Below are 21,932 nucleotides of genomic sequence, written 5' to 3'. Positions count from 1 at the left end.
ATGACACCGCAATACGCCATCACAGGTACAGTGCATTACCGCAATGCACATGTGTAAATGTGTCCTTAACTTCTTCCAGTCTGGGCCAATTCTGACATTCCTCTCCTACATGTTTTTTTTTGTTTGTTTTTTGCTAGAAAACTACTTAGAAGCCCCAAACATATCTTTTTTTAAGCAGGGGCCCTAGAGAATAACACACCCCTGTTAAATTGTCAGGTTTCTTTGCTGTAAAAAAATGAGACAAAGATAAATCATTTCAGAACTTTTTCCACCTTTAATGTGACCTATAAACTGTACAACTCAGTTGAACAACAATCTGAAATCTTTTAGGTGTAGGGAAGTAAAAATAAACAAAAATAATATGGTCGCATAAGTGTGCACCCCCTTAAACAAATACTTTGTTAACCACCTCAGTACAGTGCAGTTACACCCCCTTCCTGACCAGACCAATTTTCAGCTTTCAGCGCTCTCACACTTTGAATGACAATTACTCAGTCATCCAACACAGTATCCATATGAAACTTGCGTCCTTTTTTCCACACAAATAGAGCTTTCTTTTAGTGGTATTTAATCACTAGTGGGTTTTTTATTTTTTGTGCTATAAATAAAACATACATTTTGTGAAAAAAATGCCTTTTTCTTCGTTTCTGTCATAAATTTTTGCTAATTAGTAATTTTTCTTCATAAATTTTGGCCAAAATTTATACTGCTACATATCTTTGGTAAAAATAACCCACATTAGTATATATTATTTGGTCTTTGTGAAAGTTATAGAGTCTACAATCTATGGTGCCAATCACTAAAAATTCATCACTTCTGATCAGGCCTTCAGTACAGGAAAGTACAAATACCCCCCAAATGACCCCTTTTTACAAAGTAGACATCCCAAGGTATTAAGTAAGTAGCATGGTGAGTTTTTTTAAGTTGTCATTTTTTCCCACAATTCTTTGCAAAATGAAGATTTTTTATTTTTTTTTACTAAATTGTCATATTATCAGGTTATTTCTCACACACAGCATATGTATACAACAAATTACCCCCCAAAATACATTCTGCTACTCTTCCCGAGTACGGCGATACCACATGTGTGAGACTTTTACACAGCCTGGCCACATACAGAGCACCAACATCGATGTAGTACCTTCAGACATTCTATGAGCAAAAATTACGCATCTCATTTCTCAACCACCTATTACACTTTTGAAGGCCCTGGAGTACCAGCACAATGGAATTTCCCATAAAATTACCCCATTTTGGAAAGCAAACACCCCAACGTATAATCTGTGAGGCATAATGAGTCTTTTGAACGGTTCATTTTTTTCCAGAAGTTTTTGGAATATGTGGAAAAAAATTAAAACGCATTTTTTTTTTACACAAAATTGTCAATTTATAAGATATTTCTAACACATAACATGTATATAGCAAAAATTACACCCCAAAATACATTCTGCTACTCCTCCCGAGTATGGCGATACCACATGTGTAGGACTTTTACACAGCCTGGCCACATAGATGGGCCAAACTTTGAAGTAGTACGTTCAGGCGTTCTAGGAGCATAAATGACACATCTTATTTCATTCCTACCCATCACACTTTTGAAGGTCCTGGACCACCAGGACAGTGAAATTACCCACAAAATGACCCCATTTTGGAAAGTAAACACCCCAACGTATATTCTATGAGACATGGGCTGCAAATAGGTACTCGGGTACTCTGATGGGCTGGAGATAGGTACTCGGGTACTCAGATGGACTGTGACAGGTACTCGGGTACTCAGATGGACTGGAACAGGTACTCGGGTACTCTGATTGCCTGGTGACAGGTACTCGGGTACTCTGATGGCCTGGTGACAGGTACTCGGTACTCTAATGGACTGTGACAGGTACTCGGTACTCTAATGGACTGTGACAGGTACTCGGTACTCTAATGGACTGTGACAGGTACTCGGGTACCCTGATGGGCCGTGACAGGTACTCGGGTACCCTGATGGGCCGTGACAGGTACTCGGGTACCCTGATGGGCCGTGACAGGTACTCGGGTACCCTGATGGGCCGTGACAGGTACTCGGGTACTCTGATGTGCCGTGACAAGTACTCGGGTACTCTGATGTGCCGTGACAGGTACTCGGGTACTCTGATGTGCCGTGACAGGTACTCGGGTACTCTGATGTGCCGTGACAGGTACTCGGGTACTCTGATGGGCCGGGACAGGTACTCGGGTACTCAGATGGGCCGGGACAGGTACTCGGGTACTCAGATGGGCCGGGACAGGTACTCGGGTACTCAGATGGGCCGGGACAGGTACTCGGGTACTCTGATGGGCTGGGACAGGTACTCGGGTACTCTGATGGGCTGGGACAGGTACTCGGGTACTCTGATGGGCTGGGACAGGTACTCGGGTACTCTGATGGGCTGGGACAGGTACTCGGGTACTCTGATGGGCTGGGACAGGTACTCGGGTACTCTGATGGGCTGGGACAGGTACTCTGATGGGCTGGGACAGGTACTCGGGTACTCTGATGGGCCGGGACAGGTACTCGGGTACTCTGATGGGCCGGGACAGGTACTCGGGTACTCTGATGGGCTGGGACAGGTACTCGGGTACTCTGATGGGCTGGGACAGGTACTCGGGTACTCTGATGGGCTGGGACAGGTACTCGGGTACTCTGATGGGCTGGGACAGGTACTCGGGTACTCTGATGGGCTGGGACAGGTACTCTGATGGGCTGGGACAGGTACTCGGGTACTCTGATGGGCTGAGACAGGTACTCGGGTACTCTGATGGGCTGGGACAGGTACTCGGGTACTCTGATGGGCTGGGACAGGTACTCGGGTACTCTGATGGGCTGGGACAGGTACTCAAATACTCTGATGGACTGTGACAGGTACATGTGCACGTAGGGGGTGTGACCATCTGTGATGGTGTGATCTGTGATCGGCCGTGACTTCATCACGGCCGATCACGTGGTAAACAGCCATAACGAATGGCTGTTCACCCCCTTCGGTGGCGAGCGGTGTCTCCGTGACACGCCGCCACCGAAGAAACAGGGATGCGCGCGCACGATCGCGCGCATCCCTGTTTAAACGGGAGGCCGTCATATGACGGCCTCCCGCCACAATAGCTGCGCCGCCTGGCCGTCATTTGACGGCCGGTGGTCAGCAACTAGTTAAAGCATCTTTTGATTTTATTACAATATTTGCCCACTCTTCTTTGTAAAAACACTCCAAATCTGTCAGATTGCAAGGGCATCTCCTGTGCACAGCCCTCTTCAGATCACTCCACAGATTTTCAATCGGATTCAGGTTTGGGCTCTGGCTGGGCCATTCCAAAAATTAAATCTTCTGGTGAAGCCATTCCTTTGTTGATTTGGATGTATACTTTGGGTCATTGTCATGCTGAAAGATGAAGTTCCTCTTCATGTTTAGCTTTCTAGCAGAAGCCTGGAGATTTTGCCAATTTGGTATGGTATTTGGAACTGTTCATGATTCCCTCTACCTTAACTAAGGCCCCTGTGTTCCAGCTGAAGAAAAACAGCCCCAAAGCATGATACTGCCACCACCATGCTTCACTGTGGGTATGGTGTTCTTTTGGTGACGTGCAGTGTTGTTTTTGCACCAAACATATCTTTTGGAATTATGGCCAAAAAGTTCAATCTTGGATTCTTTAGACCATAACACATTTTCCCGCATGACTTCAGATGTGTTTTTGCAAAATTTAGCCAGGCTTGGATGTTTTTCTTGGTAAGAAAAGGCTTCCGTATTACCCCATAACCCAGACATATGAAGAATACAGGAGGTTGTTGTCACATGTACCATCACAGAAACCTGACATTTTAACAGGGGTGTGTAGACTTTTTATATCCACTGTAGATACCAAACATGTTATGCTTTAAAACTGCATCCGCTCATGAAATGTTGCCAAATTAGGATACTTAAAAATCTTTATAGGCAATGCTTTAAAAGCCTTTTACAGGTTACCAGCTTAGAAGTACACAGGAGATCTGGCGTTAAAATTATTGCTCTCTCTGATGTTTGCAGCAATACCTCACATGTGTGGTGCAATCACCATTTACATATGCATGTGGTACCTACATACGTATTTGCACTTGTGCATGGCATGGGGGAACAGGAAGGCTGGCATTTCTATTTTATTTTTTCATTTACTTTTTTATTTTTTATTTTTTTTAACACTACCTTTTTTTTTTTAATCAACTGTATTGCTATTACAAGGGTTGTACAACATCCCTTGTAATAGCATGGGCCATGACACTTTATGGAAAGATCTGGGGTCTATTGGACTTGGCCTCCAATGCAGCTGATTTGACACAGATTGCTCTGATCGCCTGCTTTACTGGCTGTTAATGGCCAGGTAAACAAGGAACACAAACCAGAAGTGAAGGAATCCTCGTCACTTCCTTCTTCTAATGTCACACAGTGGGAGGAACAACATCCGTTCTCTCTGTATTCCCAGGGTCAGATGCTGCCAGTCACATCCTTACAGGATCCCTAATCACACAGTAAAGCCCGGTTAAGCTGGAGGTGGATGGGACCAGGGGTCAAGTCCTGGGGAAAAAAGTGTGGGAACTCCCACCCAAGATCCACTCCCCTACCAAAAAAAAAAAAAAAAAGATACGCTCATATGCATATATATATTTCACATAAAATACAGTGACTGCAAATGCGACATGCTACAAGAGATGACCAGACTGCGAATGTGACTACAGGAGATGACCAGACTGCGAATGCGACATAGTACAGGAGATGACTAGACTGCAAATGTAACTACAGGAGATGACCAGACTGCGAATGCGACTACAGGAGATGACCAGACTGCGAATGCGACTACAGGAGATGACCAGACTGCGAATGCGACTACAGGAGATGACCAGACTGCGAATGCGACTACAGGAGATGACCAGACTGCGAATGCGACTACAGGAGATGACCAGACTGCGAATGCGACATAGTACAGGAGATGACCAGACCGGGAATGAGACTACAGGAGATGACCAGACCGCGAATGCGACTACAGGAGATGACCAGACCGCGAATGCGACTACAGGAGATGATCAGACTGCAAATGCGACTACAGGAGATAACCAGAGTGCGAATGCGACTACAGGAGATGACCAGACTGCGAATGCGACTACAGGAGATGATCAGACTGCGAATGCGACTACAGGAGATGATCAGACTGCGAATGTGACTACAGGAGATGACCAGACTGCGAATGCGACTACAGGAGATGACCAGACTGCGACTGCGACTACAGGAGATGACCAGACTGCGACATAGTACAGGAGATGACCAGACCGGGAATGAGACTACAGGAGATGACCAGACTGCGAATGCGACTACAGGAGATGACCAGACTGTGAATGCGACATACTACAGGAGATGATCAGACTGCGAATGCGACATAGTACAGAAGATGACCAAGTAGCTAGTTTTAAAATTTAAACATGTCCTCAGCCCCTTTATGGCACCTCCTTTACATTCCTGTCCTCACCCCCTTTGTAGAACCCCCCTTCACATTCCTGCCCTGCCTCCCTTTTATATCACCCCTCCTCATTCCTTTCTGTTTCTGATACTTTCCCCCTCCCTCCTTCATAACAGTGCCCTCTTCCCTGTCTTACCTTACACAGGACACAGCAGATGACATCGGAAGTGCAGCAAAGGGATGGACAGAGGGCGGGACCTGCCCCAGTTAACTGATTGGTTGATAGAATGCAGAGCAGTTCTATTAACCAATCAGTTAACTGAGCCAGCCCCTGCCCTCCGTGCATCACTGTGCTGCTCTTCCGATGTCAGCTCTGTGAAGACAAAGCAGCTAGCAGACTGTGTTAGAGCCTCGGGCGGCTCTGGTCCTGCAAAGGGAACGGCGTTCCTGCTGTGAAAAAAGTGCGGGGACGCCGTTCCCACGCGTTCCCGCAGGACTCGAGCCCTGGATGGGACCTCCTTCCGCACCCTGTAAAAGTAAGCCTACTTTGTAGGGAATCACTGGCAGCTGCAACAGTGACTGATCCTTCCTATCCGAGGACATTTATATACATACGGCAGATGGGAAGAGGTTAAAGCACAGAATGTATCACTAACTGTCAATTTGGGGGTGTTGAACAGAGATCTTATTGGAAGTGCTGGCTGTTGTAAATCAGTTGGCAGGTTTTAAACATCCTTTATGAACAAGGTTTATAAACAATCTTTAGCACTGCAGTATGAATCCCAAAAGCAAAGCTTTATTATATTGCAGCTTGTTGTATGTGATGGTTGTATTGGTTTCCTTATTTAGGCTTTCTTTGTTCTATTTTCACTTGATCTTACCTGCTAGTAAGTCTGTGGTTTTTCAACAAAAAAGGGCTCTCGCAGTTACAGGAAGGAGACAGACCATTTAAGGCTGGCCATAGATGGTTTGAATCTCGACCCGTTCAGATTCGAACCATGCATGGGCAGGCTGAATATACCAGGTGGATTAATAGATCCACTTGGGTACAACCAGCCTGTCAGATTTTACATGTGATTATTGCTAGCGGCTTGTATAGCCGATTGCAATAATCACCGCGTTCTCACAGCGGGAGTCAGTACTGTCAGTGTGTATTGCTACCCAATGCTTCCTCTGTAGTTCTGGCTCCTGTGAGGGAGAAACCGGGAGCAGTGCAGAGAGCAGGAGGTGAAAGAGTGGACTTCCGATGGCAGTGCTGATCAGACCTTTAACCAGTTCCCTACCGCTATATTGTAAAATGATGGCAGCAGGAACCGTTCCTCCCTCCGGGTGGGCATCATATGATGTCCTCGGCTTCCTGGCATTTGGATGTCCGTCCGGGCACCTGCGATTGCTCATCACAGAACTGGGACACAGATCCACATCCTTTCAGGGGAGAGGAGAGCTGATTGTATCTTCCTTGTACAGAGGAACACCGATCGGTCTCCTCCCCTCATCAGTCCCCCCCCCCCAGTTAAAATCGCTTTATACAGTAAGCAGTGCATTTTTTATAGCACCGATCGCTTTATAAATGTGAATGGTTCCAAAATAGTGTCAAGTGTCTAATCTGTCCGCGCAATGTCACAGTCACAATAAAAATCACAGATCGCCACCATTAGCAGTAAAAAAAAAAAAAATGACAAATCTATCCCCTATTTTGTAGATGCTATAACTTTTGCGCAAACCAATCAATATACGCTTATTGGGATTTTTTTTTTTACCAAAAATATGTAGAAGAATACATATCGGCCTAAACTGAAGGGAAAAAAGTTTTTTTTTTTTTTTTTAAATGGGATATTTATTATTAAATTGTCGCTATTTTTTTGTTTAAAGTGCAAAAAATAAAAAAACGCAGAGGTGATCAAATACCACCAAAAGAGAGCCCCATTTGTGGCGAAAAAAAAAACAATCAAAATGTAATTTGGTTACAATGTCGCATGACCGCGCAGTTGTTCAAAATGTGACAGCTCTGAAAGCTGAAAATTGGCCTGGACAGGAAGGGGGTGAAAATGCCCTGTATTGAAGTGGTTAAGTACAGAAAATTTGCAGAGCACTGCTAAGCAGAAGAGAATGCACTGGGATAGGGTTACAGTCCTGCAATGTGTATGTAGGGATATTGCTTCTTGTATTCTCCCTAAAATGAGAAACTGCTGCATATTACAACTTTTGGAAGCTGATCGTCGTTTTGTCGTTGGAAAAACCCAGTTCATTAGCCAGCTGAAAGATTTTTACCTTTCGTTTTGTTTGGCCATAGGTGAAATGTGTTGTGTAGTTCTCATACACTGTGTTCTAATGCACTGGCAAAATCTGCTGTCTCTGTGCTTTTTCTGGGCATCAGTTACCCTGGAAGGCTGAGTATATGTTGTGGCAAAAAGGATTCACTCTGGGATGTTTTGGAGAGGAGGCAAATATTGCATCAAGGACTGCATTTTTTTTTGTTTGTTTTTTTGAATGCGTGGTGGACTCTTTTGAAAAAAGGAAAAAAAAATCCAGAACTTTGGACTTGAAGGATACCTTTATTTTGAGAACTCTCTGCTGTGGTGGTGTTTGCCTCTCTAACAGAGAGAGTTTCGCTTTACTCACTCATTACATCTATGTTGCCTGGCACCAAATAGTAATCCATGTTAAAAAAACAAAGGGTGCTCACAGTAAGGATTACGTTCAGATAGATATTTTACAGTGCATCTGGAAAGTATTCACAGCGCTTCACTTTTTCCACATTTTGTTATGTTACAGCATTATTCCAAATAGATTAAATTCATAATTATCCTCAAAATTCTACTAACAAAAACCCATAATGACAACATGAAGACAGTTTGTTTGAAATCTTTGCAAATGTATTAAAAAAAAAAAAAAATCGCATAAGTATTCATAGCTTTTGCCATGACACTCAAAATTGAGTTTATGTGCATCCTGTTTCCACTGATCATCCTTGAGGCTGGGTTCACACTGTTGCAACAAACGCGCCGACGTTGGGAGCTCATGCCGCATGTGTGAAAATCAATGTTTCTCTATGGGAGCTGTATTAACTGGTCCGACACAAGTCTGTCCGACTTTGAAAATTCTCTCTGCACTACTTTGGTCCGACTTTGATATTACTTCACCCCATTGAATATCATTGAAGTCGGATCGCCGTCTTGCCTGATCCGACTTTGGCATGCGACATGTGCTCTAATCTTGAGGGGGAACTCCACGCCAAATTTTAAATAAAAAAAAAGGCATGGGTTCCCCCTACAAGGGCCCTTTGGTCTGATATGGATTTTAAGGGGAACCCCCTTTGCTGGGAAAAAAAAAGGCATGGGGTCCCCCCAGGATCCATACCAGACCCTTATCTCTGCGGCCCCCACACCCCAAAGCACCTTGTCCCCATATCGATGAGGACAAGGGCCTCTTCCCGATACCCCTCAACCCTGGCCGTTGGTTGTCGGGGTCTACGGGTGGGGGGCTTATTGGAATCTGGGAGCCTCTTTTAATAAGGGGGCCCCCAGATCCTGGCCCCCCACCCTATGAGAATAAGTCTCTTCCAACTTGGGGGGGGGGGGGGTCTCTTCTCCCGGCCTCCAGGTCTTCTCCCGCTCTCCGGTGTCTTCTGCTGGGCTCCTCCTCTATCTTCTGCTCTTTTGCCCACTCTTTTGCTAGCGTTGGCCTGGTCTTCTCCGTCTTCTTCCCTCCGGTCTTCTTTCGATGTCACTCTCTCCAGATGTAATGCCGTGTGTGTGCGGTGTGCAACGACTTATATAGGCATGGGGCGTGGTGACTGAGTGATATCATCCGACGACCCCACCCCTTATGACGTCACCGCCCATCATGCCCCGGGCGGTGACCTAAGGGGGCAGGGTCACCGGATGACATCACCTGGTGACCACGCCCTATGCCTATATATGTCGCTGCGCACACAGCATTGCATCAGGAGGGAGCTTCATGTCAACATCAGAAGACGACGGAGAAGACCGGGCCAACGCTGGCAAAAGAGCAGAAGATAGCGGAGGAGCCCGGCAGAAGACATCAAAGAGCGGGAGTAGAACCGGAGAGAGCGGAGAAGTCGGAAGAGACCCCCGGAGCTGCCTAATGAATTACTTGAAAAACCTGTCTAGTGTGTTGTGTTTGTTTATTTTTTGTTTTTTTTTGTTTTTTTTTGTTTTTTTTTACACTTTCTCCCCCCAGGAGAAAGGGTAGGGGTAAGATGTACCCCATACTCATTCACATAGGGCAGGGGGCTGGGATCTGGGGGCTCCCAGATTCCGATAAGCCCCCCGCCCGCAGACCCCAACCACCAACAGCCAGGGTTGTCGAGAAGAGGCCCTTGTCCTCATCAACATGGGAACAAGGTGCTGTGGGATGGGGAGCCCAGAACCCCCCCTGCCCCAAATCACCCACCCCCCCAGGTTGAGGGCATGCGGCCTGGTATGGTTCTGCGGGGGGGTGGGGGCACTCGCTCGTCCCCACCCCCTTTCCTGACTGGCCGGGCTGCGTTCTTGGATAAGGGTCTGGTATGGATTTTGGGGGGACCCCCACGCCGGTTTTGCGGTGTGGGGGTTCCCCTTAAAATCCATACAAGACCGAAGGACCTGGTATGCTGGTATGCCCCTGGAGGGGGAACCCATGTTGTGTTTTTTTATTTTTTTTTTATTTGGTGCGGAGTTCCCCCTCAAGATTCTTACCAAACACAATGCCTGGTATAGGCGGGGATCCAAGTCAGATCCCCATTCATTGAAGTCGGAGACGTCTCTGACTTCAAGTCGCAGGGCAAAGTCAGATCCAAAGTAGGACGAGTGTCGCGTCGCACCAGTGTGAACCTGGCCTGAGATGTTTCTACAACTTGATTGGAGTCCATCTGTGGTAAATTCAGTTGATTGGACATGATTTGGAAAAGCACGCCTGACTATAAAAGGTCCCACAGTTAAAGTGGTAAACCCTTTACAACCACTTTTTACTACAGGCAAGCCTATAATTACACTGGATATCTCCTAAACCTACACAGTTTAGGAGATATCCCTGTATTTACATGTGCCAACGTCATTGGCACATGCGCACTTAAGCAAACTTAAGCAGTGCCACTGTTGCTTCAGTTAGACTGTGCTGTGATACCCAGAAGTAACCTCCGGGGGGGGGGGGGGGGGAGGAGAGAGAGAATGTCAGCCGCCAAAGTGGGAAACGACAACCACTGCGGGGGTTTCAAATTCATAATGAGCTAGTATGCTATGCATACTAACTCAGTATGCCTTTGTCTTGCAGGTTTTTTTTTTAGGGTTTACAACCACTTTAACAGTGCATGTCAGAGCACAAACCAAGCCATGAAGTCCAAGCAATTGTCTGTAGACCTCTGAGCCAGGATTATATCAAGGCACAGATCTGGGGAAAGGTACATAAAAATGTCTGCGGCATTGAAGGTCCCAATGAGTACTGTGGCTTCCATCATCCATAAATGGAAGAAGTTTGGAACCACCAGGACTCTACCTAGAGGGTGCCTTCCAGCCAAACTGAGCAATGAGGGGGAGAAGGGCCTTCGTCAAGGAGGTGACCAAGAACCCCAATGGTCACTCTGACAGAGCTCCAGAGAGGAGAGTCTTCCAGAAGAACAACCATCTCTGTAGCACTCCACCAATCAGGTCTGCAATGTATAATGGCCAGACAAAAGCCACTCCTCAGTAAAAAGCACATGACAGCCCACTTGGAGTTTGCCAAAAGGCACCTGAAGGTGTCTTAGACCATGAGAAACAAAATTCTCTGGTCTGATGAAACAAAGATTGAACTCTTTGGCCTGAATGGCAAGCATCATGTCTGAAGGACAGTTATGAAAATGGCTGTGCACTGACGCTCCCCATCCAACCTGATGTAGTTTGAGAGGTCTTGCAAATAAGAATGGGAGAAACTGCCCAAAAATAGGTGTGCCAAGCTTGTAGCATCATACTCAAAATATTTGAGGCTGTAATTGGTGCCAAAGGTGCTTTAACAAAGTATTGCACAAAGGCCGCGTATACTTATGTACATGCAATTTTTATTTATTTTTGGCGGGGGGGGGGGGGGGCTTATTTTTAATAAATTTGAAAGGTTTCAAACAAACTTTGTTCTACGTTGTCATTATGGGTTATTGTTTGTAGAATTTTGAGGAAAGTAATGCATTTAATCCATTATGGAATAAGGCTGTGATATAACAAAATGTGGAAAAAATTAAAGTGCTGTGAATACTTTCCGGATGCACGGTAGTAAGAAAGCATGCTGCTTTGCAGAATACATCCCTTGTTTTCTTATATTTTACCATAGAATCCCTTTTCTAATGTTCAAGCACTTTATGACCCTCCTCTGCATCTTTCTACAGTGTAGACAGAATAAAACATAAAATTTGTACAAAGCAATTCTGTATTTAAATCTGGCATTTGAATTGGCATAAGGCCCGTTACATCCCCCGTAGAGGTGTTGTCTGTAGATCTACGTACTTTATCCTGGAATTTCCTGTTCTCTGTCTCTCACCATGTTCTCAGCTTTCAGAGTACTGTCCTGGCACTGCCCCTTGTATAGCTGCAGAGCGGGGTGGCTGGTACCCTCTAGTGAAGAGAAACAGAACTGCATGTCTAGTTGCTGGGGATGCTTTATTTGGTAAATTGATAAATGCTATGATCAAAACCAAACCAAATATTAAAAATAAAGGATGTAAAGTTTTTATTTGGGAAGGCCTTACTGTCTATTTTTTTTTCTAGGTCTTGAATGTCTTCATTTTTTACAGTGCTGCAGATACTTTTGTACCAATAAATCCATAACAATGTATACTACTTGCTCACTAGACAGTTCAAGTAAGCATGTAATTCTATTGGAAAGATAGAATAAAAATGAAGTGGAACTAGTCATTACTTTTATTTCCTCCTTGCAATGGAGAAACAAGTAGAAAGGTAGTCCTGTGTCTGACATTATAAATGGTCTGTGTCCATTCCCATGCACACCACATACAGCATAAATGGGAAAGCTCCTAATGTAGAATGACTGCTAAGCTTTTATACTGGCCCAGGCAAGTTTAGCTATAAGAAAATAGCTGGATTTTATTTATTTTTTCAGTCTTTTTTTTATTTTTCTCTGTTCCTGACTTTCCAACAGTGATACCCAATTAACAATACCCTATTAACAATAAACACCTTTATTTAATAACTGAAAACTGCCAAACTAGGCTGCTGTCTCTGTGCTAAGTGTCAGCATTTCAGCAGCATTTGCCATTTACACCTATTGCATTTAGTGAATTTTACAATATAATGGCAAAATCTATTAGCCACACCATTATGGAGTACCACAGATTGATTTACTGTTTTACTTTTGGTTTCAGGAATGACTGAATATATGAAAAATATACTTGGAACATTAGAACTAGAAGTTATAAATGAATTCCTTGTGCAGAGTCTAAAAATGTAGGGACCACTGATGGTCAGTGGCGGCCTGTCCATTAAGGGCCACCCGCTCTGTCCTCGCCATCTCCTCTATCCTTGCCACCCCCCCCCCCCCCCCCATGAATGATGGATAGATTAATGCTATGCCTGAATCTATTCATGGCCGCTGCTGCCACCCCCTATTCAGGCATCCGGCCCCTTTCCGGATGCTGGGGGTCTGAATTACAGCTGTAGGGGTGTATTTTTTGAAGAACCTGATTAGGGCCATAGTGCTCAGCCTGAATCGATTTTGTTTTGGAAACAGGAGGGGAAGTTCCATACTGCTGCCGGGACACATCACTATGTACTGTATGTTGCTGATGCTGCATACAGTTTATAATTCTCTGAGAGCAACTGTAGCAATTAGTTAAGGAACTAGCTTGTTTGGGCCAACTTAGCTCAAACAAACTAAAAATAACTAAAATAAACTAAAGTAACACAAAATCTAGAGTTGGGCTTTAACCACTTCAATACCGAGCACTTTCACCTCCTTCTCAGGCCAATTTCAGCTTTCAGCACGGTCACATTTTGAATGACAATTACGCAGTCGTGCAGAGCTCCTATGACTATATATATATATATATATATATATATATATATATATATATATATATATATATATATATATATATATATATATTAAAAAAAAAAAAATTTCAAACAAATGGAGCTTTCTTTTGGTGGTGTTTAACCACTTTCAGACCGGACCATTTTGCTGGCTTAAGACCAGACCACTTTTTGTGTTTCGGCACTGCGTTGCTTTATCTGACAATTGCACGTTTGTGCGACGTGGCTCCCAAACAAAATTGACATCCTTTTTTCCCCACAAATAGAGATTTCTTTTGGTGGTATTTGATCACCTCTGTGTTTTTTTTTTTTTTTTTTTTTTTGCATTATAAACAAAAAAATAGCGACAATTTGGAAAAAAACGCATTATTTTTTACTTTTTGCTATAATAAATATCCCCCAAAAATATATAAAAAAACTTTTTTTTTCCTCAGTTTAGGCCGATACGTATTCCTCTACATGTTTTTGGTATAAAAAAAAAATCTTAATAAGCGATGATTGATTGCTTTGCGCAAAATGTATAGCGTTTACAAAATAGTTTATAATAGTTTATAAAATAGTTTTATGGCATTTTTATTATTATTTTTTTTTACTAGTAATGGCGGCGATCAGAGATTTTTATTATGACTGCGACATGGCGGACACATCAGACATTTTTGACACATTTTTGTGACCATTGTCATTTATACAGCAATCAGTGCTATACAAATGCACTGATTCCTGTGTAAATGACACTGGCAGTGAAGGGGTTAACCAGAGGGTGGCAGTGTAGGGGTTAAGTGTGTCCTAGGGGCGTGTTACCATGGGGGGCGTGGCTGTATGTTAGTGAACACTGATCTCTGGTCCCTGTGATTGGAACAGAGATCAGTGTCACTTGTTGCTAGGCAGAATGGGGAGATTCGGTTTACTTCCACATCTCCCTGTGAGACGATCGCGGGCATCCCCACAGCAATCGAGTCCGCAAGACCCGAGCCGATTTGCCTGTCCGTGTCATTCTACCGACGTACATCGTCGTGCGCCGGTCGGGAAGTGGTTAATCAACACTTGTGGGTTTTTTTGCTAAACAAAACAAGGCTGAAATAAAAAAAAAAAAAAAAAGCTGTTTGCAAAAAAACTATTTCTCCCTCACTGATGATCAATGCGCTGATTATCAGTGTACATGTCCCCGTCACACTTACTGGTTACCAGTTCTCATTTCCTGTGACAGCGTGTGAGGAAAGCACTGCTGATAACTGACAAGTCTATTTACATTGTGATGAGCTGTGAGACACAGCTGATCACCAGGTAAAGAGCCACTTTACCCCGATCTGTAATTAGCGGTGTCCAAAGGACACAGCAATCACAGAGTGCACCTGATGCGCACCCCAGGGGGCGCAGTTCCGAGTAGACGTTCATGTACGCCCTCCCAGAAGAACAGAGCTGCAATGTAGCAGTCTTTTGGCTATAGTGTAGTAATGAAGTGGTTCCGTTTCAGGATAGATCCCCTTAATTTGTATTTGTTCATAACTATTGTCTATTTTCATGAAAGGGGGATGGTTTTTAATGATTTAACTGCATCTATGTCTTAAAGCAACCATATGTATTTTCATAAAATACAGTATCAAAGTAAATTACATGCATATTGCATCTTTGCTATTCGTTTTATACAAACACATATTGGTATTCCTTATTCTTTTTCCTCCTAGATAAGTCTGACAGGTCTTCCCCCCCAATGATCCTCAAAGTAAATGTTGTGATTGTCTTTGTTGTTTCAGGATGACATGACGGACTCCCTTCGGGATTTCACAAACCTCCCAGAAGCCGCCCCTCTGCTTACCATACTGGACATGTCTGCGAGAGCAAAGTATGTCATGGATGTGGAGGAGATCACTCCAGAGATTGTGGAGAGTTTTGTCAACGATTTCCTAGCAGAGAAACTGAAACCTGAGCCAATCTAACGAGATGCAGTATTAATGCCTTGCAGAAAGAATTATTATTTAAAAAGAAAATACACAATGCTTGTCTCCTCTTGCCACATGGATTTTAAAATATTTTCTCGTCTGAGAACGCCTTTTCAGGGTGCCTTTTTTGTGTCGTCGTTTTAAAGTCGAATCCTCCAGGACTATAAAATATTGCCAAATGCCTCATCAGAGAGCAGCACCAAGTACTAAGTCACTTTCTACCCTGGCTCCGGATTTGAATGTCACTTTTGTCTGAAGCAGTATACTCTTCATTTTTGGTATTAGAGTCTTTGATTCCTCAACAGTGAAAAGTGTTAACAATTTGTACCTTTTTATAATATATTTTTTTTTTTTACTTGTTACATCTCAACCATATTTAGGTCATACAACATTTTTTTCTTTTCCTCTTCACATACAATTTTAATATGCAACCTGTCAATGTTTTGCCTGCTTGAGTACTTTTTATATATAAAAAGCTACATGTCCAGCAAGTAGAACATATCAGTATTCCGTGCTCCGTTTGTCACTTTCTAAATGAGCTGTGTTATGCACGTGACCTGTTTTGGCTTATTTAATAATATAATGCAGAGTAACAGCAACCAATCAGAAATCGGCCTCCAGTATGATGACAAAACTACAGTTAGGGTGCCTATTTCTGAGAGGTTTACAAAGGTAATATTGTACACCATTTTTCTTAGTATTATGTTAATAACCTCATCTTTGGCTTTGAACATATCTACCATTAATTGCTGAGTGGGTCTAATCTTAATAAATTATGTTTTACTGGCTATTTATACCACAAAAAACATATATTTAAAGCAAAACCTGATTTTTTTTTTCAGTAGCAAATAAATTTACATACAACTATTGCAGCTTTATACAATCACTATTAGACCCATGAACTGCAAAAGACATGTCATGTCTACTTGGAAGATTCATTAATATCAACTCATCATTTTCATACAGGTTTTGTCTTGTAGTTTTCATGCTGCCCTTACACCTTTCCTGTGAATGAAGTTCCTGGTGTTTTTGGTAAAAATAAAATTGGCATTGTGGATGGTGTTTTTTAATCTCACTTTAAACAAGCAGTGATGTGTATTGATTAGGAAATGATGAACATTGTCAAATAGTGATCATGTATGGTGGCATGGTCAGTTTATTGTGCTACATGTGTTTCTGCCATAAAAATAGATGAAGGTATGGCCAGCAGCTACAAGTCAAGTGCTTGCACTTAACGTCTTCTATTGACTAAAAATAAAAAGGTTAGCTAGAAACTCGTTACCTGAGGCAACGCCTCCTGGCATTTTGAAGTAAACCTGGCATTAAGAGAAAAATGGTGGCTGACACTGCTCATCTTAAAATGGCAGTGCACTGGCTTCCTTACTTTGAATTATGATTGCCCTTCAACTTTGCTGTATATTTGTTCTTGTCAGTAACTCAAAGTATTAAAACCATAGTCAGTAAGCTTTTTCAAAAGGTTGTTGTCTGTGTTGACAGATTTATTCAACTGATAGATTAGGGCTGCATGACAAAGAATTTTAATGACAATAACACTTCCTCCTAGCATGTCAATTGAAATCATTTCTTAGTATTGTTTTAATAGCTATGCATGAATCTACATGACTAGGGCTGCATTAACCTTACCACAATGCTGTTTAAGGGATAAACACAATTGAGATTACTGAGAAAATAAAGGGGCTACAGAACAGTACAAGATGTTTAATGAATAAATAAGCCAGATTCATAAAGTGATGCCACATTTGCCCTCAACTTTCTTTACTGTACAGTACGGAACACAACATTAAATTATAGCCAGATATATGTCACTCCTTTAGGTGATTGGACACTGGAAAAGACACTCAAAGCTTTAACACTCCCTCACATAACTCCTCCCACCATGCAAGCCTCAGTTTTTCCTGTTAGAGTCCCGTCCCCCAAGTTTAGAAAGGCCAGAGTGTGCGGGAGAGTTCTCTGGGATTGAAATGCTTTTGTTTACACCAGGCAAAGAAGGATTTCCAGGTCATACATTTTTATGGAAGTGGCTTTTCTGTTAACAATGTGAGAATAACCATCACAGACACCCCTGCCCCCCCCCCCCCCCCCAAAAGACCTGGGTTTCAATAACCATGCCGTTAAAGCCAGGGACTGAAAATTATATCATACGTACCATAATTTTCCTTTACTGGTGCCTATCCATGGCAACATACCTGTGATAGAACTCCGTCTCAATTCCTCCCTCAGGACAAGTGAATAGCATAAATTAAAGATGTAGTCCCTCCCCTTAACATCCTCCGTAGCATAGAATAGCAAGGGTGGGAGCGTATGCTGCCATGGATAGGCACCTGGAAAGGAAAATTACGGTAGGTATGATACAATTTTCCATTTTCCTGGTGTCTCCATGGTAGCATACCTGTGATAAATAACTAGCTCACTCGGGCGAGTTTAATACTGACAAAGACATTTTAATTTGACACAGCCGCATGAGCTGCTCTTCCAAACTCTAACGATGTAAGAGCCCCTGGGTTAATACAGTAGTGTTTGAGAAATGTGTACCAAGAAGACCAAGTGGCCCTGCCGACTGTTTCCAAAGAAACATTCGCCCTTGTTGCCCATGATGCTGACACTGCTCTAGTTTAATGAGCATTCACGTGAAAAAATTATTAATGTGGCCTCTGGTAGTAAATATAAATACAATAGAGACTGTACCATCATCCAGAAATTATTCCCAGTTAGGCTACCAGGGAGGGCAATTGGACTATCACGGTACAATAAAAAAAACAATACAATTGAAAATCATAACAAAAATATACAAAGATTTACAGATGATTTTATTGATGCCAACAGAATAATCATCATTTACAAAATAAAAACATGGTAGCGGTATATGGATTATCACCAATGGGTAATCACAATAAAGCAATTGATCACAGATGTAATTTTCCTCGACTAGTTTTGCGGACAATAACCGCTTCATCAGGAGGTTATCTGTGATTGGATCAAAAAGCATTGTCATAATCAAAAGGTAAAGAGATCAAACCTTTTCATATAGCATCAAACATAAAAAAAAGGACTAATGGAAATAAAAAAGGGGGGAAAAAGCTGGGCTGCTCACCCATGTCCCAGCAGGAATCCAGCGCAGAGCGCTACCACCTAAAATATGGTCTCCCGCGGCGACTCGGGGGAGCCACAAAATTGACGATTGGCGTCTAGGTAAGGTTAAATAAATAAGTATGTTGTAGACTATAGACCCAAATTATAAAAAGTGGATTATAAATGAATTGTGAATATGAAAGTGAGAGTGAAGAACATAAAAAAAAAGGGGGATGTCAAAATTATATGTCAACAGGGGGAAGTGGTAACCGTGGGCATGAGCAAAGTGAACGCAAAACTAAAGTACAAAATGTAAAATAAGTGAGTGAGTGGGGCTAAGAAACAACAAGGTGATCCAAGTGGGGACAAGGGAAGGAATGACGTGAGGAAAGACAAGTGGAGGATGAAGGGAGAGGGGGGAAGAGAGAAACGGGGCAGGAAAGATTTGAGAACAGAAGGGGGGGGGAAGAAAAGGCAGAGGGAAGGGAAAGGGAGGGCAAAGAAGGGAAGAAGTGAGGGAGGGGAAAAGGGAAGGGAAAGAAAAAGAGATAAGAGAAGGAAAGGAAAGGAGAAGAGGAAACATTCATTCACGTGAGATGGAGGATCCATGTTCTTCACCCTGTTGTGTCCCTGCTGGAGCAGACTCTGCGTGGCATTATGGATAGGTCACTAGAGGAAGAGCAGCAGCAGGAAGAGAGTAGAACTTCCTTTCCTCTCAAGGCTCACTTTATAGAGACACCATCATTCCTATGTAACAGAACACACAGGAGGAAAGAGGGGAGCAGGATGAGGAGGAAGATTCTGGCACTTTCATAGGCCTCGAAGAAGAGGAATGGCCACCGTTATAAGGGGAAGGTCTCAGAACTCATCCCATCCCCACAGAGAGTACAGAAGTCCTCTCCACCCAGGGCTGTCAGCATCCACATCCCATCGGTAGCATCTGCATCACTTGGTGGATGATTACCTCAGGGCCAAAACAGAGATGGAGAGCTTTCCAGCTGAGGATCCACTGACTTACTGGGTTATGGGAATAGACCATTGTTCCTAATTTTTCCTGACAGTCTACTGACTGGAATGGTACCAGCTGATTGGAGAAAAGCCAATATAGCACCAATATTTAAAAAAGGGCCAAAATGCATCCCTGGGAATTACAGACCAGTTAGCCTAACATCAATAGTATGCAAGTTCTTGGAGGGGATGATAAGGGACTCTATACAAGATTTTAGTAATGAAAACTGTATCATTAACAGTAATCAGCATGGACTGATGAAGAATCATTCTTGCCAAACCAATATATTAACCTTCTATAAGGAGGTGAGCTGCCATCTAGATAAACAAAGGCCCGTAGATGTGGTGTATCTGGATTTTGCAAAAGCATTTGACACAGTTCCCAATAAACGTTTACTGTACAAAGTAAGGTCCGTTGGCATGGACCGTAGGGTGAGTACATGGATTGAAAACTAGCTGCAAGGGCAAGTTCAGAGGGTAGTGATAAATGGGGAGAACTCAGAATGGTTATGGGTGGGTAGTGGGGTCCTCCAGGGTTCTGTTCTGGGACCAATCCTATTTACTTTGTTCATAAACGACCTGGAGGATGGGGTAAACAGTTCAATCCCTGTATTTGCGGACGATACTAAGCTAAGCAGGGCAATAACTCCGCAGAAGTAGATTGCAAGTAGATCTAAAGAAATTAATGGGGTGGGCAACTACATAGAAAATGAGGTTTAATGTGGAAAAAATCAAAAATAATGCATTTTGGGTGGCAAAAAAAAGGGCCTACTAATGTAGCCAACTACCGACCCATCTCCCCTTTGAATGTAGACGTCAAGCTGTTCTCTAAGATCCTGGCAACCAGATTGTCTTTTCATGTGCCAGCTTGGGTGGGTTTGGACCAGGTTGGATTTGTTCCTGGCAGAGAAGACAGGGACAACACCATCAAAGCTCTAAACCTACACCATTGGCTTACCTCGACTAAAAGAGAGGTTTTCTTCCTGGCAATGGATGCAGAGAACGTGTTCAACCATGTGGCCTGGGATTATATGGACTTGGTCCTGTAAGCTCTGGGTCTGGGAAGATGTATGCAGGCCTTTATTAGTGCCTTATACGCCAATCCCACAGCCAGGGTGTGGGTCAATGGCCACCTGTCGGACACCTTCTCCGTCCACAATGGAACCAGACAGGGGTGCCCTCTTTCCCCCCTGCTGTATATCCTTACTCTGGAACCTCTATTGCGTTGTATTCGAGCAAACTCCAACATAAAGGGAATTGAGGTCCATCAAAGGGAATACAAGATAGCCACCTTTGCGGACGACATCTTGTTCTTCCTTTCATCCCCATTGATGTCCCTGCCCAATCTGTTGCTAATACTAGAACAGTTTAAAACCATATCAAACTTGAAAATGAATTATTCGAAGTCCTTTGCACTAAATATTTCATTACCCTCTAAACTGGTACAACTTTGTCAGTCGAATTTCCCTTTCTGTTGGAAATCAGATGCCATTACCTATTTGGGTATTCAACTCCCAGGCAAGCTGAAAGAGCTCTATTAAAAAAAAATTCCTGTCACAACTTAAAAACATACAACAAGATCTCCACAAATGGGAGGCTCCCACTGTTTCCAGGTTCGGTAGGGCCTCAATCCTTAAGATAAAGGTGCTTCCCCAGATATTATACAAAATTCAGACCATCCCAATCCACCTACCATCTTCCTTTTTTGCATTCCTACAGGAGGATGTGTAGAGTTTTCCTTTGAGGAACCAAGCCAGCTCGAATTAGATGGGTGAAGGTAGTCCTACCAAAATTCGGGGGTAGTATAGGTTTGACAGACCTCCAGAGGTACTACTGGGCTGTCCATCTAGCCAGGGTGGTTGACTGGAGATTACACACGCAATGCAAGAGTTGGGTGCTGCTTGAGCAGTTACTGTAATCTCGGGAGCGGAACTTCGTTTAATCCCCTCATTCTCTAAAAAAAACAGAACGCCTGTTATACTTATGCATCCGCTTATTGGGGCGACACTTCAGGCATTTGATAGGGCCTGCAAAATTCACACGATATCAGACTTTGATAAAAAAAATGGTGTTGCGCTCCACACAGAAACTAAATTAAATCCAATAATAGTGAATAAATAATCGCATACAAGATCTAAAAAACACACCTATGCGATTATTACAAAACAATTGATTTAAACTGTATCAATACCCTATATACATAAAATCATTATAAAGTGACCAGTATAAATATTCAAGTAGTACACATATTCCTAGTAAAGTGCAAGTGAAACAATAAGTAGCGAAATCACAAATAGTAATGATAACAATCCAAAAAGTGTACAATCCAAAGTGTGTCTCAATCCATAAAGTGCATCCAAGTGAAAAAAATATATACGTTAAAACATTGTATAAAAGTAAAATTCAATAAATAAACAGAAAAAGTAAAAATAGATAT

The 21,932-nt window shown here is 43.0% G+C and overlaps 1 protein-coding gene across 1 annotated transcript in view; it reads left to right on the top strand.

Moving 5' to 3' along the window:
* Positions 1-16,452, top strand: part of NXN (nucleoredoxin) — a 201,280-nt gene extending 184,828 nt beyond the window's left edge. Inside the window, exon 8 of the mRNA XM_077482299.1 lies at positions 15,212-16,452. Within this exon, the coding sequence (XP_077338425.1) occupies positions 15,212-15,394 (183 nt within the window). The 3' untranslated portion in view covers positions 15,395-16,452. The remainder of the gene's footprint in view (positions 1-15,211) is intronic.
* Positions 16,453-21,932: the final 5,480 nt, after the last annotated feature.

This window comes from Lithobates pipiens, unplaced genomic scaffold (assembly GCF_037356315.1).
Source record: "Lithobates pipiens isolate NorthernLeopardFrog02 unplaced genomic scaffold, aLitPip1_a1.2 Scaffold_16, whole genome shotgun sequence".
Classification (NCBI taxonomy): Eukaryota; Metazoa; Chordata; class Amphibia; order Anura; family Ranidae; genus Lithobates; species Lithobates pipiens.
Note: the sequence above shows the minus strand (reverse complement) of the source record. Positions and strands in the feature narration are given on the sequence as shown.